Source organism: Cheilinus undulatus, linkage group 19 (assembly GCF_018320785.1).
Source record: "Cheilinus undulatus linkage group 19, ASM1832078v1, whole genome shotgun sequence".
In the NCBI taxonomy this organism is placed as follows: Eukaryota; Metazoa; Chordata; class Actinopteri; order Labriformes; family Labridae; genus Cheilinus; species Cheilinus undulatus.
The window spans coordinates 26498303-26526140 of NC_054883.1; the positions used below are offsets into that span (position 1 = coordinate 26498303).

General features: G+C 40.6%; 1 protein-coding gene across 11 annotated transcripts in view; it reads left to right on the forward strand.

Moving 5' to 3' along the window:
• Positions 1-27838, forward strand: part of relch (RAB11 binding and LisH domain, coiled-coil and HEAT repeat containing) — a 63473-nt gene that overhangs the window by 15793 nt on the left and 19842 nt on the right. For 5 of the 11 annotated variants that reach the window (XR_005993378.1, XM_041813941.1, XM_041813942.1 and 2 more), the window contains exons 3-23: positions 178-249; positions 372-427; positions 543-656; positions 1593-1787; positions 1885-1979; positions 3577-3706; positions 3899-4050; positions 8263-8338; positions 8760-8855; positions 12277-12300; positions 18750-18862; positions 18974-19064; positions 20924-20995; positions 21839-21979; positions 22074-22238; positions 22386-22533; positions 22611-22767; positions 22887-23010; positions 24427-24475; positions 25022-25101; positions 25996-26102. Coding sequence is in view for 10 of the 11 variants with exons in the window: in XM_041813941.1 (XP_041669875.1) it covers positions 178-249; positions 372-427; positions 543-656; positions 1593-1787; positions 1885-1979; positions 3577-3706; positions 3899-4050; positions 8263-8338; positions 8760-8855; positions 12277-12300; positions 18750-18862; positions 18974-19064; positions 20924-20995; positions 21839-21979; positions 22074-22238; positions 22386-22533; positions 22611-22767; positions 22887-23010; positions 24427-24475; positions 25022-25101; positions 25996-26102 (2257 nt within the window). In the remaining variant the exon portion in view is untranslated. The remainder of the gene's footprint in view (positions 1-177; positions 250-371; positions 428-542; positions 657-1592; positions 1788-1884; positions 1980-3576; positions 3707-3898; positions 4051-8262; positions 8339-8759; positions 8856-12276; positions 12301-18749; positions 18863-18973; positions 19065-20923; positions 20996-21838; positions 21980-22073; positions 22239-22385; positions 22534-22610; positions 22768-22886; positions 23011-24426; positions 24476-25021; positions 25102-25995; positions 26103-27838) is intronic. The other 6 variants (XM_041813946.1, XM_041813945.1, XM_041813944.1 and 3 more) reach the window with 5 other exon arrangements.

A 27838-nucleotide genomic window follows, 5' to 3' on the forward strand; every position in this document is an offset into this window, starting at 1 on the left:
TGCATGTGTTCCTTAGACTCCATGATTTGCATGAGTCCTTTTTTTTGTTTTTGACTCTTACGATCTTTTTGTGTGCTTGTTTTGTTTTTCATGGCCATCTTTGTTTGGTTTATTTGTTCCCTCGCCTTCGTTTGGATGCCCTTCCTGCGTGTGTGTGTGTTGTCACTTCCTGTCCAGTGCTGGAGTTTGAGCTACGGAAAGCAAAGGAGACCATTCAGGCTCTGCGCGCCAACTTGACTCAGGCAGCAGGTGTGGCGTACTTTTGACTTCTTCTCCATCTGAACCCTGTGTTGTTGAAGCTTTTTGTTCTTCCTTATTAAAAACATTTAGCTTCATGTCAAACTGCTCTGATATCTGCTAATGTTTCTCAGAGAGCGAGGTGCCCTCTCAGGAGAGGAAGAACTTCAAGTCCAGCCCTGAAATCCAGGTGGGACCTTTAGTTGCTAAGATTATTTAAATGAATCCTAGATTAGACTCCTTTAACCCCTCTGATGGTGAAACGCCTTTACCTGAATGAATCATGTGTCTCCTGTCTGTCCCAGGAGCCCATCCGCCCTCTGGAGAAAAGAGCCTTAAACTTCCTGGTGAATGAATATTTATTAAAGAATGAGTACAAGCTCTCCTCCATCACCTTCTCGGATGAAAACGACGATCAGGTAAAGAGTTTACCGACTATTTAGTGTCTTTAACCCTTTCCTATCATGCATTTCTGACTGCTTTAAAATCAAATAATAAAGCTGAAAGGCTTAGTATGAGGTAAGGGAGTTGTAAGCATGAGTGCAGCGCTCTAAGAGCTGTGGTTGGGTAATGTGACCATGAATACATTCAGCAGCTTGGATCAGCTGTCTGCTGCTTTATCCATGCACGCTTCCCACATTTACCTGGGTGCTGGTGGACTTCATGGTGGTAGATTTATTGTTACAGTTATTTTAGCTGATTGCTGCGAATGCAAACATACAGGTTATTTTTCTGCTTTATATATATTATTACTGTTCCTCCACTCCTGGGTCAAACCAGTAAAAATAAGAATATTCAGCTCTATTGGGACGTCCATGCTATGGCTTTTCTTATTTATATTAATTAAACTTTTAGAGATATTCATATATTCATATATTGGGACTATAGTTTAGAAATCAAGATTCCATCTGTTATATTGTGTAAAAAACAAACACTTTTCTCCTCCCCACAGCTGAATTTATTCAGGTTTCTCATCTTAAACTAAATTTTTATTTTCCTGAAGTTGTATCGGAACACACCATGACACTAGATTTACTATAGCTTCTATATTTTACTGAGCTGACCTTGAACACATCATCATATAACCATCTGTCAGCTCTTCAAACCAGCTAAGCTTAATCTGAAAATATCAGCGTGGATCAACATTGGATTCATATTTTAAACCACCTGGTAGCGTCAATAACATGCTACTGTAAAGCACTGTGGGAGACTGCAGAGAGCATCCTCCTGTTGATCTTAGATAAGTGCAAGCATTGATGTAGAGGAGAGTAAACAGAATATACCCATGGTTTCAGGAACCACTACCATGCTGCTAAATAATTGTTTCTTACAGTAATCCTTTTTATCTGTACCAGGACTTTGAGTTGTGGGATGATGTGGGCCTGAACATCCCCAAACCCCCCGACCTGCTGCAGCTCTACAGGAACTGTGGCACCCCCCTCCCCTCACCTCGGGACACAGTCGACGTGTCTGTCGGCGTGGATTTTGGTGATCTTCCAGGAAACTGCATGTCTCAAGAGCCCCCAAAGAAGCCAGACCTATCACAGCAGGTTTTTATTCACCGACTGCTCTAATTATTAAAGTTTATCACCAAAAACTGAGCGTGGTAACTTCTGTAAACTCATAAATCCGTCTGTATCTCTGTAGCAGCAGACTGAAGTGGTAGAAGAGCTGGAGTATCAGATCAGCCTCCTCAACAATGAGAAGCAGAGCCTGGCTGAGCAGATCAAGAAGCTGCAGAGGTAGGTGTCTGATAACGCGTGAATCAGTGAGGCTTTGCCTGCAGAAACGCATCACATCCTCTTAATCATATGATCCTGTTAGCATGCTGGTATTTACAGTTGTCTGCTAACACAACGAGAACATTTACCACCATGCAAGATTAGGAATGAGAAGCATGCGTGATAAATGTTTATGCTCTTTAGACCATGTTTGACCATAACTGAGTCCACTTCAGGAAGAGACACAGCCAGTAAGATGTTTTCTAAGAAGCAGCTCTTAATCGTTAACCTACAGGGAAAATTCTGCTTTCATACTTCCAAGATTCAAAGATTCATCATGTTCCAGAATAGATGAGCTATTTTACTGAAGTCATCAGTGGGGTTAAAGATCTCTGTAAAGCATCCGCACTGTGATAGCCAGGACCAGAGGATTTGTTTTTGGGCCGTCCATCTGTCCAGATCATCCTTTAGTCCTGATATCTAAAGCAGAGGTTCTCAGCTGGTCTGACCTGAGAACCCAAACCTTGATAAAGACAAATCACAGCCCAAACTTAATAATTGTCCACAACACTGACATGTTTCATTAAAGGATGCCTCGTTGCCGATGGCCAGCATTTCCATATAACGCCATTTAACAGGAAGTTGGTGTTACTCTCATATTAAACATTTGTTTGGCTATAAATTTCACATGTACAATCAAAGGCTGTTCCTCTACACCCTGAAATGTTTATTTAATGGTTTTGCTGTAGGGCCCCCCTACAGGGAGAAGCCAGTAACACCTCTTACATAAAATGTCTCAGCTTCTTTGAAATGTACATGATAAACACCAGTCTTTCCTTCATCACATCTACGTATTAGCACCATGCTTTGTCATACTGCCACCTAGTGTTGACAACTGTTACTACATCATATACAAAGTGCTAAATGCTCATTATTTTAATAAAATGCCAGTCCAGGGAGGATGTACTTTTCTCTCTACTTCACAGGTTAACCCAACATTCACTGGGGTGTAAGGTTCTTTCAGTTTTGCTCACTGCCCTAGTTAATATTTTTTCTGTTATATTTAGATCAGGCTTTGCTAAATTGCTAGCATAGAAGTAAATTTTATACATCTACTTCCTTTGTTGAATGATGACCATTATAAGCTCTCCCCACCTCCCTATTAGTCCCTTAAACAAAAGCACATGTCAGACATTTATCTTATTCCAAAATACACCACAACCCACTGAAAAAGACTCTGAGATTCACAATAGATCTAAGATATCTGACTGGAAAAAGGGATGAGCTTTTAGAGGTCAAAGGTCACTGTAACCTCAGCTCTAGCGCACACAGTGTTTCAAGAATGCAGAGGGATTGAGAGGGATTCCTGTGAAACTTGGCCCAAACCTGGCCTTGGACCTGAGGGTGAACTGTAATTTTATTGTACGTTGGTAGGAGATAAACCATCTTTAGGCATGTGAGCACTTATCAACATCCATCTTTACTTCCTGCAGTCCAGTGGTTCTCAGCTGATCTAGCATCAGGACCTTTATCCTCCCTATCGACCAATCACAATAACACACATAGAGTCAGGGTTAAAGTACCTTTAATTATTGTTCCTGTTCCTTCTCCATCACAGTGAGATTCAGACTTTGAAGAGGACTGTCTCCGCCCCTCCTCCAGCCTCACTGGACCTCAGCTCCCAGAATACATCGAACCCACCCTCCTCCTCATCAACCAGCGCCCCCTATACGGCCCATCACTCAGCAGTGAGTAGTCCCTTTTAATATGTTATGATAACGCCCAGGACCGTGTACCCTAACTGATCAACAGGTCTACTAAATCCACAGACACAGGGATTTAGATCTGAATGAAAGACTCTGAGGGGTTACAGAGTCTTCAGTGAGATGATTAACCAAAGTGAACCTTCTGAATAATTTACATAGATTTTTTGTCTTCAGCCTCTGACAGATAACGGCCAGTATCTAGACATCCGGGGGGTCTCAGACGCTGAATCCACCCCTTCCTCTACCCAGAACACATCACAGCCCCACCCACCGCCACACAACAAGCTGAGAAGTCGACCTCCTGTCCAGTTTGATCAGCCCAACAGGTGGGTTAACATTCACAGCAAAACCAGTGTTAATGTCGTCCAGTTTAACTCAGACTCCAGATGTTAGTGGAACACCTTTATCCATGACTTGACTAAAGACAGCCTTACCCCTAACGACTTTTCCTCCAATTTCAAAGTCGCCGACAGCATTCCAAAGTCAGAGTAAAATCATGGGAGTCTTGCTTAAGTTGCAGCTCGCTCCTGTTGTCTCAGTCATGAGGTGTAAGGTGGTCATAAAACTAGAGCTGTGCAGTTTTAATGCAGTCTTTCTTAATTCTTGGCATTATGATAATATCAAATGTAGGGGTGTCAATGACTAAGGTTTTTCATAGTCTAATCTGATTCGTCAGATTTGGCCTTTAGTTGACTAATAGTCGAACAGCGTTTTCGCTGGACTTTTTTGTCCCCAGTCAAAATGACTGGCAGTTCTCAAGAATTCCAGCCATTGAGAACAACTACCGGACATTTGCTTTAACATTATTTTGCTGCATTAACAGCAGCAAAACACATAAATCTCTCTCTTATTTTTTTGTGTAAGTGGTTTAAAGTATCAAAATGAAAGCTGCGCGCTTTTCCTTACACCCACAGTCAGTTACACAATATACGCCCACGTTAAACTCATCAACAACAACAGTTAGCTTCACGTTAGCACTGTTAGCCTGTTAGCACATTGGCCACTATCATAACTTTGCAGCTTACAACAGCCAAATACCATCCTCCTCTAGGGCTGTCACTTTTTTTTTGAAATTCAAACATTCATTCGAACCTGAGGGTAACAGTTCATATTCGAACTGAAATGAGGCGTTCAAAGTCAAAATACACCCTCTATCAGTGCATCATGCAGTCTAAAGTAGTTTGCCATTCGACCCAGCAGAGGGCGCCCTTAGAGAAACTTGTCCGTTTTATGCCCTCTTGACCTCCGTTAAGACTCTGTTTGCTGTGCTATTTTACAATGGAAGGCCTTTGCAAGTGAAGCAACGAACAGACAATTACGACACCAAAACATCTTAGAAGCACTGTGTGGAAGTATTTTGGATTTTACTGTGTACCTGAGTTGGGTCGCGGTGTGTGTGTGTGTGTGTGTGTGTGTGTGGGCGGGGGGGGGGGGGGGGGATATATTCGAACATCACGTTGTCATATTCTAAATTCGTTCAAAGTTGTTTTTTATAAAAGGTGAAAGCCCTATCCTCCACCGACAACAACGACACAACAACACATAATAAAAGTGCTCTCTTAACTGGACACTGCATTAGAACTCTACATTTCAAATGAAAAATGAGTCTTACCGTCAGTTGCTAATATCAGTTCCCATGATGATATCACTGTAACCTCTGCTAAAGCTGGAAATCCAACCATCCTGGTTTATTTGGACTAGTCCTGAGAAGACAAAAGCTCCACAGCAGATAGTCTGGTCCAGTCCTCCTCTTAGTAACGGCTTATCCAAGACTACTTCTGCTAATTAGCCAGCGTAGGCCTCTCTCTTTGCTGCATCAGTGTTTATGGCGCTCAGCTGTAGTTCCCTTTGTTTCAACCTCCTCATTACTGGCAACGATGGCACAAAACCCCTCCATACCGCTGATGATATTAAGTCTTTTATTAACCAGGAAAACCTCACTTAGATTAAAATTCTGCTTTACGAGAAAGCTCTGGTCCCCACTTTCCCTGCATAGTCCCCAGCGATACTGAGCTTGGGCAGAGAGATAGACTTGCTTTGACATCATCGTGCATACATAATTAGCCATGTGCTTGCCGACTGAGGTGATAACCCCAGCACCGCAGGACAGTGGGTGGAGTCTGATTCGACTATGAGGTTCATAGTTGAATCAGACTCCTCCGAATCGAATCGTCGAATCGCCGACTATTCCAGGTCACCCCTAATCAAACATGTTTGATATTGTCATAAGTCTTAAGTCTGGTTGTATGCAAATTGTGTTTCTCAGTGACACGACTGTCATCCATGACCAATGGGAGCCGGTGTTGTGCGTAAGCACATTAATTCACTTCATTCTTCAAAATATGAATGTGAGCGTAGATCAATCCAGAGCCGCTGAATGTCCGCTCAGAACTCAAGGGACTGAAAAACTAATCTGCTCAGAGCTGCAGTCAGATCTGCACCTGTGTGTTTGTGTGCCTTGTGTATCAGTTAATTTCATGCTGACATGACAAGTATGGTAAACCTCTGTTGTGATTTTCAAAGTAAAGGCCTGATCAGTTTGTTTCTGTGGTGAGACAACCCATGGTTACATAATGTACTTTCATTATCGCGTCACTGAGAAACGCAATTTGCATACGACCAGACTTAAGACCTACGACAATATCAGACATGTTTGATATTATCGTAACCTCAAGACTGAAAAAAGACTGCCTTATGCTGGGCTTACACCAAAAGATTTTCACAGTCACAGACTAAAAACTGAAAGTCTTTCATAAATTTTAGGAGTCTTACTGGAGTCACGGCGCGCTCCCATCATCTATGTCGTTAAGTTTAAGGTGGTAATCTGCACTGTTTTATATCAGTCTTTTCCTAGTCTTGGACTTGCGATCATGTCAAACGTGTTTGATTTGATCGCAATTCACAGTGACGTAACACTATCAACAACCAATAGATGAGCCCTGACAAAACCGGAAACAGGAAACCTGCAGGTCAAAACAACCACAAAAGCGGCAGAGTGGCATGGATGAACAAGAAACACCGGCAGTGAAATGTCAAAGGTCCCGACCTATATGGACCGTTCAGAAAAAGGAGCGGCTGGTGGAGCTGTTGGCAGATCAGCCCAGCCTGTTCGATGTGAACTGGCCAACATATCATGACTTTGAAAAAAATTGCATGGTGGGAAAAATTGCTAAAAAATCTAGTAGTAGTCTTGTAAACAGTGACCCTGCAAGATTCACAGTCTTTGTAAAATCTCAGTCTGAGACTAGGCTGTGACTAAAAACTCTAAAACCTTTGTCTTTAGATGTGAGCAGGTGTGAGCTGATAGTTTTCCAAGAGTCTTTTCCAAATCTTTTCAAAGTCTTCTGATGTACGGGTAGCATTAGGAATTTTGTCGGCGACTTTGAAATCAGAAGAAAAGTTGCTCGGTGTGAGACCACCTTAAGACTAGTCTAAGACTAGGCTAATGCTAGACTAAGACTAGACTAAGATTAGACTAGGACTAGACTAAGATTAGACTAAAACTAGGCTAAGACTAAATTTAGATTAGACAAAGACAAGGCTAAACTAGACTAAAACTGGACTAAGATTAGACTAATACTAGACTACAACTAGACTAAGATTAGACTAAGACTAGGCCAATACTAGACTAAAATTAGACTAAGGTTAGACTAAGCCTAGATCAAGACTAGATCAATGCTAATAGAAACTGATGGAAAGTCTAAAACCTGGCTAAAATGTTGGAGCTGGGCTGTTGGACATTCATCAGGTTAGGGTCCATATAAGGTCAACAGTATTTTCTAATCCATTAAAGGACAGATGGTTCATTAATACAAGTGTTTTGTATTTATATCAGTTATATTATATCTGTTTTTATATCGTTATTAGATATGCAGGAAAAACCCTCAAGAGAACAATTAAGTACAGACTAAGATTTAAGGATGCTTAACTAAAACTGGACTAAAACTTAAAGTGTGAAATGACTAGAGTGAGATTAAAGCAAAAAGGTATTTTTCAGTGTAGAACAACTGCCGAAGTTCACACTGCCTCTAAAAATTGGGAAAGGGAATAAAATGATTTTATAAACTCACTCAGTTCCTGTTATAGCATAGCCCATCTCACTGTAGTTACTCCTCCTAACCACTAGATGGAGGTAGACACCAGCATGTTCAGTGTACATGGAGGTCACCACATTCTCTGTCTGCTCTCTTTCCTGCTTTTTTTTTTTCTTAAACCAGTTAAAAGTCCAAGTAGAAGTGTAATATTTAACTTTTGGTCCTTTATATAAGTTAGTTTTACCTTTTCCCACTCTGTCTTAAATCAGGAGTATTATGTCTAAGAGAGTCCAGTCAGCAGAGTTCTTATTAAGTGAATGAATATTTATTTCACTGAAATCCTGAGAGGTGACATTAGAAGACTCAGCTCCATGAGCAGACTCTGACCTGGTGGTCTGGTCTGACTCTGTGGTTCAGTGGTTAAAGCGGTCTTTAGGGTCACTCTAGGGCTCAGGATCAGACGTACTGACTGGTTTTGGTTTCTGGTTGTTTGTGGTGTCACAGGAAGTTATCCCCGGCCTTCCAGCAAGCGCTGCTGTCCTTCTGCAGAATGTGCTCCGACAGCCGCCTCGGAGCAGAGGTAACCCCCCTCTATCTTTATTTAGGCTTCTGCTTTAAGGGAGGGAATTATTCTGGATGAACTGGTGCTATTCTCAGAAATACTGATTTAACATGAGGACCATCAGGTTTACTCTGTTTTACACCTGCTTTATAAATAACTTCATTAATGAAAACATAATATGATATGGAGTCAGAATTGTTACAAAACTCAAAGGCTCATTTTAACATTCTGACAGTCACCAGAGTGAGAGGAGAATTTTCCGATCAGGAAATCTTAGATCAAGCAGACATTTAAATTACAGGAGCAGGTTTGGTTGGAAAGACTAAAAAAAAATTCAGAGCCCAAAATCAATAAGTCAAGATCTTTAAATGTTCAAATGTGTTATAGAGTTTTGCATCTTTATTAATTCCATAAATTAAAGTCTGGTTTTTCCCTCCAGGTGTCTCGTATCGCTGACAGCGAGGAGAGCGTGATGCTGATGCTTGGCCGCTGTCTCCCTCACATCGTCCCTAATGTCCTTCTGGCTAAAAGAGAGGTAACCTCCGTCTGCTGCTCATCTCCTCCCCGTATCCCACTCATGATCGCAATCATCTCAGGCTTCTTCTTAGCGTTCAGTGGATGCACACAAAGCAGCATGGCAGAGCATGGTGAACGTGTCTGAGTCCTGATTTCAAAGGGAATAAACCCAATCTAAATGTTGTTTTAACTGGTGGTTTGAAGAGCTTAGTGTCCCCTCATTATCTGTGAATCAGGAGAGATCATTTATTCTCATGTCACCTCAGTGCCAAAATTCCAGATTGTCCACAAACCTCATGAAAGGAGTGGGAGTCGAAGTTTGTGTCAGAATTCTTCTCTGTAGCTTTGTTGAAGGATATAAACATTTTGAAAAGGAATTTTTCTGCTGTTGATTCATCAGTTTCAACATCTGCTATTGTGAGGAATATTTGGTGCTGTTTGCTTTGACAGACCACCAGCCTCCCCTCAGTTTGGCCCACAAAATATCCCAAACATTCAGCCTGGATGCCGTGGAGTCTCACTCTGTTTGGAGGCTGACAGGCGTCTCTGCAGAGCTGTGAGAATCAGGGGAGTCATTCATCATCAGTTAGCTGGAAAACATGGTGGATAAGATATTAATAATAATATCATCACTTCTAATAACTGTTCCTAATGTTTAAAGATGGCTGTGTCACATACTGATATGACAATGCCATGGCCCTGTTACCTGGAAGCTTGCTTATATTTATCCTTAATAGCATAAAGACACACCCCTTTATGCCCATTTAAGGGCATGAGACTGAAGGGCTGTGTGCAAACTCAGAAGGCAAGAGTGAGAGAAGTAAGGAGACTTCAGACCAAATAAAAAATGAAAACAGTCCAGACTGGTATCAGAACTATTTAAATAGTTCTATAGTAGAGCTGATCCAAATAAACCCAAAAATGACTGTTTAATTAGATTTTCAGATCCGGGAGTGGGTATTAAATATACAAAGAAATAAATCTGATAATATCACTGGTTCAGACAGGGCTGTCATCAGAAACAACATTCAGTGATCTAGAATAAAAAAGTAGACACATTTAACACATTTAAATCCTCACATGTGAACGTCATTATTTATTGTTTTAACAGTAAGGATGTTCATCATGGCAAATGGCACCATTCATAAATAACTATAGATAATATACAGTATGGGAATATTTTGCAGTGTTTAGCATTATTTTATTATGAAGATCAGACCTGATCAAAAATTTAAATAATGATGAATTCTTTTAGAAATTTAACCCTTTTAATGCCTGCCCTGATGTTTTTGATTTAAAAACACAAAAAGTGAAATATTTTTTTTATACTACATGTAAACTAGGATCCTTGAAGGGGATTATCACAGCATTGAATATGTTAATAATGAGACACAACATTGATTTTTAGGCTTTTTTTAATTATGTAAGATTTCAATCATTTTTATAATAGCGCCCCCACAGGAAGTAAGGGAAAAAAACATGCAACTTCCCCTCATACCAAATATGGTAAATGTTTGACATTTGGTGATGAACAGTAAAAACTCCAGAATAGAAGCCTAGTATCATAAATACATGTTTTTGTTTTTTTGTTTTTTTTAATTATGATTTATGGGTTAAATGGTTTAATGGTTGTAATTGTTTAATGGTTTTAACGGTTTAATTGTTTTAATGGTTTTAATGGTTTTAATTGTTTAATGGTTTTATGGTTTAATGGGTTAAATGGTTTAATGGTTTAATGTGTTTAATGATTTTAATGGTTCTGATGGGTTAAATGGTTTAATGGGTTTAATGGTTTTATGGATTAATTGGTTTTATGGTTTCATTGGTTTTAAAATATTTAGTGGGTTTAATGGTTTTAATGCTTTAATGGGAAATTCTTGGTCCTCAAAAGTCTGAATGAGTACAAAAAGTATACAAAGATTAATACTGACCCGTTACAGGTTCTAACGTTTAAAAACTCTATTGAAAAAAACGTACCCTCAAAAATGTCTGTCGTCAGCATTAAAACAGTGAAACGACATAAATAAATAGTTAGATTATACATATTTTTATATTTTAAAAATATATAGATATTTTAAAATGTAATAAATAAAAAATGACAAGCCACAAAATTACCTCAGCATGCTTTATAAGGCTAAATAAGTGTTCAATGAAAACAGTTCCCACTAATGTGTGTAAGTTTATATTTGTAGTATATTTAACATGTTTTAGTTCAGAGCTAATATTATTAATAGTTAAATTAAAGTTGACCATATTTCAGTCTTATATTTGTGCTTATCATTAAACAGAGGTCCAAACTTTGTTGGTTTTCAAGGGCTGTTACTGGTACCAGTAACCCTAAATCTGGAGCTGCAGTTTGAAACCAGGGGTGGGAAACTGACGGCCCTGGGGCCACATACAGCCCTCAGCTTCACTCACTGAGGCTTCAAGTCCAGTTCAATCACCAGTAAATTATAAACATGAAGAAAACATGAATTATCTGTCAGAAACAGCTCTTAATGCTCTTTCCTGTATCTCTACCTCTATCTGATCTGCTTTTACCTTATAACCCATAGAGCCAACACTCAAATGTTGGTCAGAGTACCCTCTAGTCTTAGCTAAGAACCAATCACAGAGAAGAAAACTGGTTTTGAGAATAAACCAGTGAATGAGGACCAGGGTCTTAGAAGCAGCCAACAGGTGAGTTTATAATGTAAATAAAGGTGTATGACGTGTTTTTGTGTGACGTATGTTTTTCCAGTCAGGTCAGCGTGTCACTCAGGGTTCATTTAAAGGGGACATATTATGAAAAAATATCCTTCTAACAAAAACATGTGGGTAACCCTGCTAACTTTGATCTTGGAGATTGATGTTTCGAATCCCAGTCAGGTCCTTCACTTTGGATAATAGTGTCTGTAACATTGTAACATCAGGAGTGCCACATCCATTTCCTAAGAGGGGTGTGGCCAGGGGTGGAGTCAGACAGCTAATTAGCATTTAAAGCCACAGACATAGAAATGGCTTGTTCTAAGAAAGGCTGGAATAGATGGGTTTTTAGACATGCATATACTGGAGTGTTTTTTCAGCAATAAACTTCATAGGCATGGTTTGGGGACATCTGACAACAATATAAACTTATCTTAAAAGGGTAAAATATGTCCCCTTTAAACTGGAGAATGTAAGCCCCTGTACCTTCACAGGTCTGACATATTCCTCCATCTAAATCTCAAACCTCTCTCAGACTCAGACCCTCTGAACTGCTGGTGGCCCGCTGCCTTGTGTCCGTCTGTTGACCTTTATTTGACCTTTATTTATCAGGGCTATTGTTTTCATCGCTGTGGATTCTGCCCCATTTGTCCCACTCTCACAGTTAGCTGTCTGTTTGTTTTGTTTTAGTTTTTTATTCTTCTCTTTTTTTCGTCTCACACATTCTCTCACTCTCATGCATGCCTCTCTTCTAGAGAATGGTTGCACATCTTTGCCAGGTGAGTCTTTCACGCACTCATCTGCATGGTGTCACATGACCTGTCACAGCTGGAGTTTGTCAGATAAATGAGCTGCTCCTGTTGGCTAAAACTGCTGTCACAAAGACTGACTGGACCGAGCCCCGAGAGGACACTCAGCTTTACTATTTATCACCAGGTCTTTATACCTCAATGATAGATTTTCGTTGGTTTTAGTCGGCTCTCAGCCAAATCTGTCATTATCTCAGGATAACCATGCAAACTAAAACAGTCTGGTTTGGATCAGGCCAGTTCTATGGTTTAGTCTAGAGCTGCAGAATCAGGAAAATCCTTTCTTTTAGGCTTTTCATGCCTTTATTTAGAGAGGAGAACAGTGGATAGAGTTGGAGAGAGTGGAGGAGAGACATGCAGGAAAGGAGCCATAGGCCAGACTAGAACCTGGACTGCCTGTAAACTAGGGCTGGGTATTGTTAAGAACTTCACGATTCAATTCGATTTTGATTCTTTAGGTTGCGATTCGATTTGATATTGATTTAAATGCTTCAATGTCGATTCAGTAAGAAGTAGAAATACACAAATAACCTGTTGACAATTTTATAATAATTATTTTCATGCCCATGTGAACATATTTGTTAAGTCACCTCACATTTTTGAGCAATTAAACATCTGAAACTAAAAATTTGCACAATAATAACTTATTTGTGCATATGGAGTACAAAAGTAAAACATGACAGTTCTGTATAAACACTGAAAAAGTGAAGTGCATGTAAACTTAAATACTATATCTGTCCTCTTGGAAATTGTGATAAACCTCACATAACATGGTTATGGTTGGTTGTTGTTTGGTCGAGTGCAGCCTCCGTCCATACAACACAAATCAGACGCACAGCGACCCCCACTGGCCAGGAGGTGAATCGATTCAGAGGATTTGCTGAATCGATATTGAATTGGGGGAGGAAATATTGCAATGCATCGATTAATCGATATTTTTACCCACCCCTACTGTAAACAATGGCGACTGGTGCAGAGATGATCATCGACAGAGCTCTAGCAGCATTTTGATCAGAACTAAGAGCGAAGAACCAACCAGGTACAGCAACAGAACAGCAGCTTCCTGTAGATGTTTATGTCTGTAGGGTAGAGTTAGGGGTAATCCACAGTTTCTACTGCTAAAATGAATAGATCATGTCTGGTCTAACCCACCATGACAGGCATTAAACCTTTTTAACTCTAAATGAAGGATTTCTCTGGATCTGAAAGCTAGTGGATAATATTCTGTAGAGGAAGACTGTATGTAAGTATGTAAAACCGGTTTAGTTAATTAATAATAATGTAAATTCATCATTCATTATTCAGCCTTTTAGAGGAATTACCTTGTGATCTCTCTCACACCGGCATGTTTATCCTGGGATAATGACATAGTCAAGATTTTAACAACATGATCACAGGACAAATAGCAGGAATGTGTGGTTGTTTGTCCTCTCAGGGCTTCTGTAAATGATTTTATTTTAAAATGATATTCAGCTCTGACTATTCTGTACTCAGTGCTAACACTAAGCGCTTTGCTGACATTTTTATATAAATCATATATCCACATTAGGCCAAAGATCCTCCATGTCCTCATGTTTGCAGTTTTAGCCAATGGAGCATCATGTTGTGAATGTTCTTTTATTCTGTTTTAATTTGCTTCATTGAATGTTTGTGAACTTACTTGAATTAATACAGTAATATATTCCAGTAAGAAGAGGATCTATGCTGGTTTTAACCACATTAAAGTGTTTATATATATACATGTATCATCTCTGGAAAAGAGGTTGAGTTAGAAATCTGTTTTAGTTCGGTTCATTTTTAAATTTGGTTTGTGTTTGAATAAGATTATGTTTATTTAACATTGGTTTATTTAAAACTACAACCGTATGAAATACATTTCATATACAGTTTTAGTTATAATTATTAATTTTTATCTATAGTAAACTATTTGTTATTCTACATCTATCAGATATGATACAGTATGATGATACTAAACTATGAGACTGAGTTTATAGAGCACATTGTCAGACGTATCTTTAACACCAAACATAACAGGGTCACATTAAATAAAACATGATGTTTTGAAGACCTGTCATTAATTAATGCTCACTCTGAGCTCTGTGACAGTCCATACAGACCCAGTCTAAACCCACAGACTGTGACAATCCAGCCTGACATTCTAAACCCTCAGACTGTGACAGTCCAAACTGACCCAGTCTAAACCCTCAGACTGTGACAGTCCAACCTGACCCTGCCTTAAGCCTCAGACTGTGACAGTCCAGACTGACCCAGTCCAAACCCTCAGACTGTGATGGTCCAGACTGACTCGGTCTAAACCCTCAGACTGTGACGGTCCAAACTGACCTAGTCTAAACCCTCAGACTGTGACAGTCCAAACTGACTCAGTTTAAACCTTCAGACTGTGACAGTCCAAACTGAGCCAGTCTAAACCCTCAGACTGTGACAGTCCAAACTGACTCAGTCTAAACCTTTAGACTGTGACAGTCCAGACTGACCCAGTCGAAGCCCTCAGACTGTGATGGTCCAGACTGACCCTGTCTAAACCCTCAGACTGTGATGGTCCAGACTGACCCTGTCTAAACCTTCAGACTGTGATGGTCCAGACTGAACCAGTTTATTAAATTGTGTTTTTACTTAAACTGAGCTATTATCAGCTCAGAGGGAAACCTGATCCATCCTGAAAACATCTTGTGTTTAAAAAGAAGCCAGTCCGGTCTGAGGAGTTAATGCTGAAGCTGCTTTGCATATCGCTATGGTTACGTGTTGTTATCATCACTGCAGTTATGGAGAACTTTATCTATTTGGTTTTTTTTGGGGGGGGGGGTATGAAAACAGCCAGGGGTCCTTCTTCAGAGCTGTAAACTTGGTCCCAAGGCCGTTAGTCCATCAGCCATTAAACAGATGCAGCTTTAAGCTCTGCCCCCTCCAGTCTGCAGACACACAATGTTGAAGGTAACCCCCCACCACCACCACCTTTAGGAGAATAAAAGTGTTTGAGTAGAAATGGAGGAATGATGCAGTGAAACTCTGTCTACCACCTGTCGGTCCTATCAGACTCTGTCAATTATTAAACTCCATGTTTTTGTACCTTCCACCATGCCGTAGTGTTATCTACACTGATCAATACTCTCTGATTAGCTCCTATTGTTATCACCTTTAAAACAAGCATTACATTTTGACTGTTTTCTTACAGTTTCTGTGTTAGGTTTCCTAAAGGTGTGTTGATGCTCTGTGAGGACTAAAGAGAAAATCAACGTCTAATTATCAACTTCCTCCTTTTTTAACTGCTCTCTTTAACGAACCAACGACTGAACTCTGACTGTTAAAGACAGCAGGCTGGGTATGATCTGTGTTTGATCAGACCGCATGGTCTGGTTTAAGCCTCAGTAACTCTTTATTGTAGGGCACCCTACTCACCTTGATACTAAAAAAGAAGTATTTACCCTGTAATAATATGTTAATTATCAAGTAAATATCTTTAATCACCTTTAACCAACACTTTTGTTCTGAAATTTCTTCTGCACATCCAGTTGAGTGTCGTCCTGAAATTTCAACCAAACCCTCAGTGAAAAGGCTAACAGGTATCAGCCAAGAATAAATCTACCTATCTATCAGTTGTGAGGACACAGATTACACCAGGATGGGCCTCTCACCCTTTTTTGACAATTACGTTTGTATTTTTTTATGTTCATGTACGATCCCTTAACAATCATTTACAAATAAAAACCACACACCTCTCATAAGTGCATAGTAATTTTAGTAGTGTCTGAATCAGGCTCTACGGCTAAACGGGAAGGTCTACAGGTTCATGATTCCTCTGATCCACTGAGGATTTCTGTCACTTCTTTCATTTTTGCCAAACAGTTGGCCAACTTTGAGAAAAGGACAGTCAACATTAGAGAGAGAATGTTATTAAATGCGTTACTGTGCAGAACACAGACATGTTTGAGGCTGAAGTAAAGCCTCCTGATGAGGAGGGAAGAAGGATTGACACAACCCTGGTCATGCTCTGAATGTCTTGTATATCAGCAGGGGTATGAGAAAATAATCTGTTGAAAATAATAACAAAGGCCACACCTGTAGGGCGGAGTCAGGAGTAGATGTCGGGTGTAAGCTTGGTCTAGGGTTGAATCCAGGCAGGTAGGAGGGTGGCCATGAGTCTTGGTTGTGCTGTGGATGTTCTAAGAGCCTGAAAACCACTGGTGTTCTCCGGCATATCAGCAGGGGTGAAAAGGGCCTAGAAGAAATAGATGACATCGAGCTTGACCTTGGCTGCAGAGCCAAGGTTAAGATGTGTTTAGACTGACTCTGCCCCCACCTCCAGCCTCAGGTTATGGGACAGTGGGCCCTGTGATAAATCCTTAAAACCCTACATGCCTAAAACTCCTGCACATGTTCTAGTAATGATAGAGATGACGTAGTAGAAGAGAAGCAGTAGAAGAAGAAGGGATGAACGGTAAGCTTGTGTTCAGACTTACAAATAGAACTGAACTACGGGTTGAGCATCCTCAGATCTGGCCCCAGTCCTTAGTCTTCCTAAATCATTTTGGATGCATGCTCTGGTGCTGAATGTTCCTCATGCTGGTGTCTGCTGCTGCTTTTTAAAGAAAATCCTCGTTCCTCCCGTGTTCCCTGTCTGCAGGCGTCGTAGCATCCAGTTTACCTGGCCACAGTGTTTATGTAGACGGTCAGATGTTAAACCTTCTTCAGTAAATGGAGGAGCTGTGTGCTTTAAATGAACTCTTTATTTATTTTATCAGGTTAGAGCTGCTCAGGCTCCAGAAATGCCTCCGCTATAGCAGTGTGGTTGAAGATTATTGAATATGACACTTTAATGTGGCTCAGCTTGCTTAATTTGCTGCTTTCTGATGCTTGAACTGATCTAACCCGTCTTGAACTCACCACGTAACCGCTCGGATACTTAAAGAGCCTTATTCTAACTTTTTCAAAGCTGGCCAACATGGCACAGACTTCAGAGGGTCGGTCCAGCGTTGTGACTCATCACGGCCTATCTTTACCCTGGTGTCCCTGTCAGGTCCACGTCTACGTCCAGTTCTGGGGTTTAGCTCCTTCTTCCAGCTCTTGGCAGGAAATTTTGAGATCTTCTTGGAAAAAAAGCAAAGTTTGTTTGAAAAAAACATATTTTTAACTCTGTGTGCACTCTCTAATTTGGGTGTATGTGGCGGGAATGTGGGGCCGACCACAGTTTGGCCGTGGAGGCCCCGTATGGAGGGCAGCTGAGCTCTCTGTCCTCTGGCTGGAGGGCCCATAAACTCTTAGTGAACTCTGGGGTATACTAGAGGAACTAGTGTAGTAGGTACATGTATGTTTGTGGCTGGGCGTGTGCATGCTCTCAGTTTCTCCACTTCTTGGCTCGAAGTTTTATGAGTCAAGGTTAGCGCCAACATGGTATTAAAGGTAAGGCTGTTTTTCTGAGTGATGATGGATTTCTGTTGGTTTTAAAGGTGTTTTTGTGTTTCTTTCTCCCTTTGAGGTTCCATTTCCTCCCCTCCTCTTAATAAACACCCTTTCCCCCCTCTCATATGCCCCATCCTGTAACTACCTCCAGACCTGCTTGACTCTTCCTCCCTCCCTCCCTCCCCATGTGTTTCAGCCAAAGGTGCACCGATAAGTCTCTGTTGGTAGAACTGGACCTGATGGCCCTGACCTCTGACCTGCTGGTTTAGATAAATCCATGTCCCTATGTAGCTGATATGAAAATGCACATATAAACTAGACATTTAAAGAGACATTGGCGGGGGGGGGGGTGTACTATTTAAGTACTTGAGTTGAAATTTGGGACATTTTTAGAGCATTTTTGTAAATTTTGTTTGATTTTGATCTGTTTTACATTTTCTTGAGTTTGATATGAAACTGTAGGATGAAATTGCTCTGAAATGTTGAGAACTTGCTTGAAAATCTTAAGGAACTTAGATGGAATTATTGGGAAAACTTTCATTGGTATGTTTCACTGAAACATTTGGGGAATATTTGAAGAAATGTTGGGGATTTTTATGGGATACTTAAAATTCTGTTAGGGATTTTCACAGAAATTTTGTAGTAGTTTCTTTGAAAATTTTAGGACACAAAAAAACCTTGTCTACATTCAGGAGTGAAATGGTCCAAAACTGGTTTAGAACAGAGGACTGCTTCTCTTTTGGGAATCAGGATTCTCAGGGAAAGCTACAGCAACACTTGTAGTTTAATAGTAGTAGTTCTAATAAATTTGTTTTAAAGATTCTGAAAGAAAGAAAGACAGAAAGACCGATCAGAGTCAGCAGGTCAGAGCAGGAATAAACCAGAAAGCTGAATCAGCCAACGGAACTTTAATCGGTGCAGCTCCACCTTCAACCTCCATGTTATTTTCTACAACAGAAGCTGATTCTTCGTCTCTCCTCTCTGCTCTTCTCCTCCTCCAGGAGCTGATACCCCTCATCCTGTGCACCGCCTGCCTTCACCCAGAGCCTAAAGAACGAGACCAGCTCCTCCACATCCTGTTCAACCTCATCAAGAGACCGGACGACGAGCAGAGGTGTGGATGACTGTTTAGTATGCCATGTCTGGATCAGAAACCATCCTGCGATGTTTTGATAAGTCTTATCCAGCTGTGTGTTGTCATGTGTGTTTCTCTGTGTTTCTAAAGGCAAATGATCTTGACGGGCTGCGTTGCGTTTGCGAGACACGTTGGTCCTACGCGGGTCGAGGCTGAACTTCTTCCTCAGTGCTGGGAACAGGTAGAGTTTTACTGGTGCTGGGCTTAAGTTATACAGTAGACTGTTGGGGCTGACTGGTTTGTTCGCTACTTTTGAATAAAGAACAGTCCACTAAACCTGCTCAGATCTTATCATACTGTTATCACTGCTGACATTACCTGATGTCTTTTTATATGCTTTCACTCTCCATTTCACTGTTTTCAGTACATAATTTGATCTTAATTGCAATCAGCTGAAAGCAGACAGATGGATTGCTGCATGGCTGTAAAAAAAAAAGTAGAACAACTGCTAAAAATTTATAAAAGTCTGATCCATTTGGTGTTTTTCCAGTAAGGGTAAGTGGACATTTTTCAGCCATATAGGCTGGATGACATTGATAAAGGCAGGGGTCAGAATGTTGGTGAATCTGGGGATGTTGGGGACATTCTCCTTCCATAAGTTGCCAAATAGTAGGCCATAGTTGGCAACTTACGGAAATGTTGTGGAACTGGCGAGGAGCGAGGATTTCCCTTCCCTTGATCCTCACCAGTTTCACAACTTTTGGAGGAGCTTCCAACAAAGGAGAGTCAGCATGAGGGAAAGATTGTTGGAGTATCTGTGTTCTAATAATAAAACTTAATCCAAGATAAAAAGCTACTATGGAGATATTTTTATTCTTTAAGGACATAGAAAAGTAAAGCTTTGTTTGGTCTGTGGTCAGAAGGTGAAGAAGACAACTCCTAAATATTTGTCGGACCAAGGTCAGATGAATCATTTCTGATGTTTTCTTACTCATTCCTCCTTTTCTTCTCCCTGATGGAGCGGTGATTCATGGCTGATAATAAAAACAAAAGTGAAAGTGAAACTGGAGTCCAAAAGAACTCTGGGACCTCTAGTGTTGAACTGCTTTGTGGTTTTCTGTTGTTTAAAAAACTCAACTATTTGCACAGTCTGCACAAGTTTGCAAACTATTAAATGGTATCAGATACAGCATCTGAGAGTCAGAGAGATCAGACACACGATGGTCAGCAGAGAGAGAGTTAGCAGATGTGGACCACTCCATGTTTGTTAATAAGGATATTTCCTGTTTAAACTTATAAAAAAAACAATCCAGATTTCAGTAAAAGTAAAACAATGTTACAACTTACCTGCATGTAGTGTGTCTCAGAAATTAATGCCAGTCTGGGTTATGTTTAAACTGATTTATTTTGACAGTCTATAACCCAGGCTGAGGTATCTCTGTCATGTTAAATAACTCATAATAAAGTCTACCTGTATAGAGCTGCAGCTGTAGGGATTCTGCTTATTGTCCACCTGCTTTAGAATAAATATCACTGGGTTAAAATGTGCCTGATGAACGCCAGAATAGATCTAAAACACAGAAGAGGACCCACACTTAATCAGAAACCAGAGCTCTTAAAATTCTGAGAATGATTATAAATAACTCAGATTCATTACAGGTAGAATCAGTTAATCACTCTGTAATGTAAACTCCTCTACTCTAACAGCAGCCTCTTATATAAAACAGATTGACAGACAGCCTGTTTTGTCTGTGTTAAGAGAACATATGCAGTTATTCAGTTACATAAACCTGTATCCTGATCGTAACCCCATCAATGCCTCCTTTAGTCCCTGGACTTCATGTGATAACAGTTTTGTGTGCATCGCCGCCTGTGTCGCCTCGTGCAACACGTTTATGGCAACAACAGCTGGCAGCAGTGTGGAGGCTGAGAATCTGCCAACAAAGGCCGATTGTGGTTTTCCACAGGGTCAGCGTGTTGACGATAGGAGACGTGTTTCTCTTCAGCCGTGGCTGCCCTCCAGTCTGCTCCAGACCTCCTTCAACATTCTGAGCTTTTATTTATTTTAACATGTTCCCTTCTGACTCCTGTCTTCTACAGATTAACCACAAATATCCTGAGAGGAGACTGTTGGTGGCGGAGTCCTGTGGAGCCTTAGCACCGTACCTGCCTGTAAGAGCCATGAACACTGAGTTTAGATCTGAGTTTAGATCTGAATAGACCTGAGTATAGATCTGGATATAGACCTGAGTAAATACCGGGATGTAGATCTGAATAAAGACCTGAGTATGGATCAGAATAAAGACCTGGACGTAGATCTCAGTCAAGACCTAAGTATAGATCAGAATAAAGACCTGGATGAAGATCTGAATAAAGACCTGAATGTAGATCTAAATAAAGACCTAGATGTAGATATAAATACAGAACTGGACGAAGGTCTGAATAAAGTCCTGAATGTAGAGCTAAGTAAAGACCTAGATGTAGATCAGAATAAAGACCTGGATGTAGATATGAATGAAGACCTGGATGTAGATCTCAGTAAAGACGTTAGTGTGGATCAGAATTAAGCCTTAGATGTAGTTCTAAATACAGACCTGGAAGTAGATCTGAATAAAAACCTGAAAGATCCTGGTAAAACCTGGTAGATCTCAGTAAAGACGTTAGTGTGTTGATCTCAGTGAAGACCTGGATGTAGATCTAAATGAAAACCTAGACATGGATCAGAATAAAGACCTAGATGTAGATATGAATAAAAACCTGCATGAAGATCTGAATACCTGGATGTAGTACTAAATAAAGATCTGGATGTAGATCTGAATGAAGATCTTGATTCAGACCGGAATAGACCTGGATGTAGATCTGAATGAAGATCTGGATGTGGAACTGGATAAAGACTTGGATGTAGATCTGAATAACGACCTGGATGTAGATCTGAATGAAGACCTGTATCTAGACCTGAATAGACCTTCATGTAGGTGATATACAGCCATAATAATGACTGGTATCTGTCTGCAGAAGGAGATCCGGAGCTCCTTGGTGCTGTCCATGCTGCAGCAGATGCTTGCTGAGGATAAGGCTGACATGGTCAGAGAGGCTGTGGTTAAGAGTCTGGGCATTATCATGGGTTACATCGACGACCCTGACAAGTACTCCCAGGTCAGCCTGATTCAGCACTTCATGGTTTAAGTCTGTCTTTAATAACACGATCCAGTGAAACAGATCCAGAGGTTAATCCTTGTACTTCTTCCAGGGGTTTGAGCTTATGCTGTTGTCCCTCGGGGATCCCTCAGAGCGAGTGGTCAGTGCAGTCCACCAGGTCTTCATTCCTGCCTTTGCTGCCTGGACAACAGAGCTGGGTACTCTGTACACGGCACTGATCCCGTCTCTGCTGGCACGTATAGAGAAGCTGCTGCTGGTGAGAGCATCCTTTCTTGGCTTTACACCTGATTAAAATAATCAAATGTTAATGATCTTAGTGGTAATTATGTCAAGACTAGGGCAGCACAGAAACAGCTGACTGCTCTGTTTCCTGTTTCTACCTTGGTTGTGTTTCTCTCTCCAGCAGGGGGAACACGGTCTGGACGAGCATAAGCTGCACGTCTTTCTGTCGGCGCTGCAGTCTCTCATCCCTCCTCTGTTCGCCGTGGTTCTACAGAACGCCCCGTTCACCAGCAGAGCCAAACTCCACGGAGACATCCCTGCGATAGAGGGTAGGACGGAACCAAACACTCAGTAGTTTTAAAGATCAGAGTTTATCTTTTTCCTGATTGGATCATTGGCCCCACAGTGACCCGGTTCCCCAGACCAGCGTCACCGCTCCAGGATGTGGCGACTATCATCGGCAGCAGAGAGATGCTGAGCGCTCTGCTGCTTCTCTACGACCATCAGCTAGAGCACGAAGGAACCACGGGCTGGGACAGTCTGCTTTGGGTGGTCAACCAGCTGTAAGAGAAGAACACGCCGGCATGAGCGGACGTGGTTTTATGTTTAATGACCACTTTTACCAGGTATCATCGCAGCAGACAGTAACAGACATAAAAACGTGTTTCTGTTCTGTCTCCAGCCTCCCTCAGCTCATAGAGATCGTTGGTCGGATCAACGTGACTTCGTCAACCTGTGTCCACGAGTTCTCCCGCTTCTTCTGGAGGTTCTGTCGCACCTTTGGAAAGATTTTCACAAACACTAAGGTAAAACCATGTGACTCTTTAGGAGGAGGCATTCTTGTTTCAGCTGCTTTTATATCACATATCAGACATTTTGGTCCATTTGTAAATGGACACAGATGAAAGGGGATATAATGATACAACAATGCAATGAACTGATCCATGACTCAGATGATAATAGCTGTTAAAACACCCTAGCAATAGGGCTGAACAATTTGCAAAAATAATCTTGATTGAGATTTTTTCATCAGCTTCATCAGTTTCAGATAGAATGAGCTAACTATTTTTGCTCATATTGAAAATGTGACATCATTTGCTTTGTTTAAGGGCATTATCATTTTTATGTCACTCATTTTGATTAAGAAAACATACATAAAACACAAAAAGGAGGATATTTGTAAACCATAATAAAAAAAATTAACAGTTGATTGTTTGCATAATGTGCATAAAATCTCTGCCACTGCAAAAAAAATGATTTATTATTTCGACAAATTTTAAGTTAAAGAAATATATCAACTTCTTCAATTTGAAAATTGCAGCAGGCCATATTGCAAATAATCTAATTTGCAATTAATTGCCCAGCCCTACTTAGCATGTGATTATAATTCATAGAATTACAGCCACTGTGTTTACATGGATGTTAGTTTCCCAGTTATGAGCCTTATCTAGGCGGGGGTCATATGATTGAAAACTTATTATTCATCCCTGTAGACATGAGGAATTATATAGTCAGAGTTGTTACAAAACTCAAGCGTACATTTTAACATTTAAAGACTGACCTATTGATAGATGATGGACCAATCACCTTAGCTCTGCCTGTTGTTGCTGTGCTGTTCTCCTTTGATCTCACTAAGAGAGTCCCAGCATTCTATCACACATGGTGAAAGTCTGAGAGCCAAAAATCATCATCAAACTTTAACAGTAATTATTAAAAATCTGATAGCAAAACACTGAATCAGTGAATGGAGGTTTTTTCCAGACCTTTTCCATCATAACTAGGGGCTTGCAACTGTACCCCCCCCCCAAGAAGTACCCTAAACCATTGTTTCCCATCCTTTTTTCCCCCCAGGACCCAAGACAGAAGAAAAAGTGACACACTGCCATTAAAAATCAACATAAATTTTCCATTGTTTCACTGATAAATTGAAACTGGTATATGTAAAACTGGTATATTGTAGATGTGGAGGTTTTATTGTGAACAGTACTGATGGTCTGGTATATCGTAGATTTAGAGGTTTTTCTCTAAACAGTAGCGTCCAGCAGCAGACAATAGAGCATTCTGTATCAGCATTTCACAGCTGCGGTTTTAACCACGAACCTCTCTGACCCCGTGAAAGAATTCATCTCAGATCAGGATGATTTACTGAGCCCTGTAGTGTTTTATAACAGGTTTTAATTCTGTTGTAACCTCAGTGACATCTGTCCTTCTGACCTTTTCAGGTGAAACCCCAGTTCCAGGAGATCCTCCGCCTCTCTGAGGAGAACGTCGGTGAGTCTTTACATGTTTGCGTTCGGGGTTTCTCAGTCCCATGGGGCGGCGCTGGCCGATGGCGTTTAGACACTGTTGATGTAAACAAGCTATTTAAAGTCCAGTATGGGCGTTCCCCTCCCTCGTCTTAACCCGGATGTGTTTCTACAGTCAGAAGACATGCTCTCTCTGTCAGCTGATTTAGTGCTGGGATTGTGGCCGTTTGTGAAATGTGTGCTGAATCCAGTCCAAGTCTGAGGTCATTGTGACCTACATGGCGTGTTTCCCTGCAGTAGATTTTTATGAAACCACAGAAATATAAAGTCAGCTGTGGACACATCGTAACAAACAGAATAAAGACTGGACCTCTCCTCAGAGAGGGCGTATACATGGATGTGAGGATCCTGGTTAGGAGTCCAGTCCTGGTTTTAGTCATATTAGAGATATGGTGTCTACATGCACACAGAGAAACCTGATATCCATGTATTACTACATACATAATAAATGTAGAGTTGAGTTTGACTAGAACTTTTCTCGGCTGTTCTGTTTGTTTTATTTCTTTGTCAGATGCCTCAGCAGGAAATGATATCCTCACCAAAGCCACCGTCCCCATCTACGCCACTGGAGTGTTGACATGTTATAACCAGGTGAGTCATCAGTGAATCATAGAGGTTCACCTGGACACATCCACCACCTTTAAATGACAAATCCTGGTCCAAGTGTCTGAAATTTTAAAAAACTGAGTATATCCTTCAGAGTAAAAGCACATCATAAACTTTATGGCACACTATAAGCCCTGTGATTGGCCAGCTGGATAGCACTGGGTGACTGCCAGGTTCTGAGAGATGTCTGCAGATAGACTGGACTCTACTTAGAGATAAATGTCTGCAGAAATCTACTTCAGTGATGATTAATAGTTATCAGCTTCAACTCATCCATCGCTCTCAGTCACCATGGGCTCCTTAAAACAAACAAGCAGAGAATGTGAGAGGAGAGGGACGAACAACAACTAGACGTACAGACGTAGAGAAGTATACCCATGCTTCAGCATGACTCTGACGTCCTCAAGAGTTCACTCCTGTGTAGGGTGGGAGTGGGGCGGCTCTGCTGTGATACTCATGTTCAGTGTTATTTTAGTTCATATTGTTTAGTGTGATAGAGTCTGTAGAGTGTTAACCACAGCTCACCCAGGGTTATTGTTCTTTGTCATGAGGGAAAATCCACAGAGAGCTGCAGCCTGTTTCTGTTTAGAAATGAAGAGTTCACAAAGTGATGCACCGCTGTAGAACGGAGAAGAACAAGGCAGAACAGAGAAGAACAGGGCAGAATGTTCTCTACTGTCATTTACATTTACAGCGCAGCATGTAAACAAAGTTCAGTCACAGCAGTAAAGCACGAGGAGATCCTTAGATTAAATTAAATGTGACCTGAGGAACAGCAGAGCAGAGTGGAGCTTAAATGTTGGTCCATGTTTAAATGAAGGTTGATGGGTCTGCTTTTCACTGACATGATCATGTGATTTAAACCCGGTTTCTCTGCAGGAGGAGGACCGTAAGCTGTTGGTGGGTTTCTTGGAGGACGTTATGACAACACTATCGCTGTCTCACGCTCCCCTCGACAGTCTGAAGGCCTCCTTTGTGGAGCTCGGGTGAGAAACAAACACGCTCCTCACTACACACTGATTTTTCTTGGCATTTTAAGAAAAGATGAAGAGTTTTGCCATTTAGGTTTTTTGTTTTGCACAGAGGCTTTTAAGACAAGAAACTGTCTGCAGATGTTCAAACATGATATTCAAATTCTACATTACACAGTTGATCTAATAAACACATGTATAACCATGTTAGAAATATCAAGTATTCTTAAGTAGATTAGCAGCTCCTTTATTTACTTCACTTTAAAACTGTGATCAGTTATCAGTCCTAAAAGCTTTAGTCCCAGACCTTCATATTTCATTTCTCATGAAGAGAAATCGTGACAGCTGGTACAGATTCTCCAGGAGTAGGGATGAAGATCAAAACCCAGGGAACTTAAAATCCTGATTCTGTATTCTTCCAAACCCTGGAATCAATAAAGTTTTAGCTCACCTGTACTGTTATTGAGTCTCATGGGTTCTGTGAAGTAGCGTCATTTTATCACAGCACTGATGGGAAAAAAAAGTTTTTGATGATAATCCTGAATAAATCAGTGGTGAGAAAAAGAAATATGTTTTTAATTAATATAAAATTAATCTAACTTTTTAACTCCAGCTCTACTCAGCTCTGACCTCTGCAGTTAAATATGGGTTAGCATTTTGTTTACAAACCAAACAATACAGAGAATTGATAGTGGTATTGATAAGGATCAATAAAGGCTATTACCTTGCAAAGCAGATGGATACGCCTATTTCCATTTCTCACCGGCAAATACATCTTATAAAGCTGCCGTCTGAACTGTTTGGGCCCAGTTAGAAAATGACTGGACCAGTCAGCATCGAGTGGCAGTACTTTCGGGTGCGGTGGAGTAGGCAAGCAGGAACAGAGGCCAGTGCAATTATGGCGGAAGCAATTAGCGTGGGTGCTGCTAAAGCACCCGTTTTATCAGAACTTCACCACTTTTCTTTGTTAAAAGGAGAACAAAGAACAGCATTGAGTTGTTTTCTTTTCAAAAATGACAAACGTGTACTGACATGTCTACAGTTGCCATGGTTCATGTTATACAGTTCTCTATGGAGTTTACTCCTCAGTTGGGGCACAGCTCGATAGCGGCTATGTCACGTGTTTTGTTGCTCTGATTGACCCGTAAAGATGTGACAGACACAACATTCATCCAATCACCCTCCAAGTTTTTTTCAAACACTCTGCCCTTTCTCAGTAGCTGTCTATGAGTGGTTTTCCAGATGGATATGTAAAACAAATCCATCTGGCGTGCCAGGTTATAAAGACCATTGATCGATCATTAATATCAATAAATGAACAATCTCCTCCCTGTCCAGGAGAGGTCACAGTTTCTCACAGAAGGATGGTAACACCTAAAAGTGTAAGAACTGACTATGAAGGTAATACAGATCTCCAGATTTAAATTTAAAAATCGCACAAATGAAATAGATTTAATTCAAATGTATTAGTTTTAATACAAATGTAAAAGATTTAATACAAATGTATTAGTTTTAATACAAATGTCATAGATTTAATATAAATGTAATAGTTTTAATACAAATGTAAAAGATACAATACAAAAGTAAGAGATTTATTGTAAATATGATGGATTTAATTGTAATAGATTTAATACAAATGTAATAGAAGCTGTACTGCAGTAAATATCAAAAATGTCTCAAAATTCCCTCAAACATTATAACATTACATGTATCACATTTCCAGGATTTTATTACACAATAAATAGATGCAA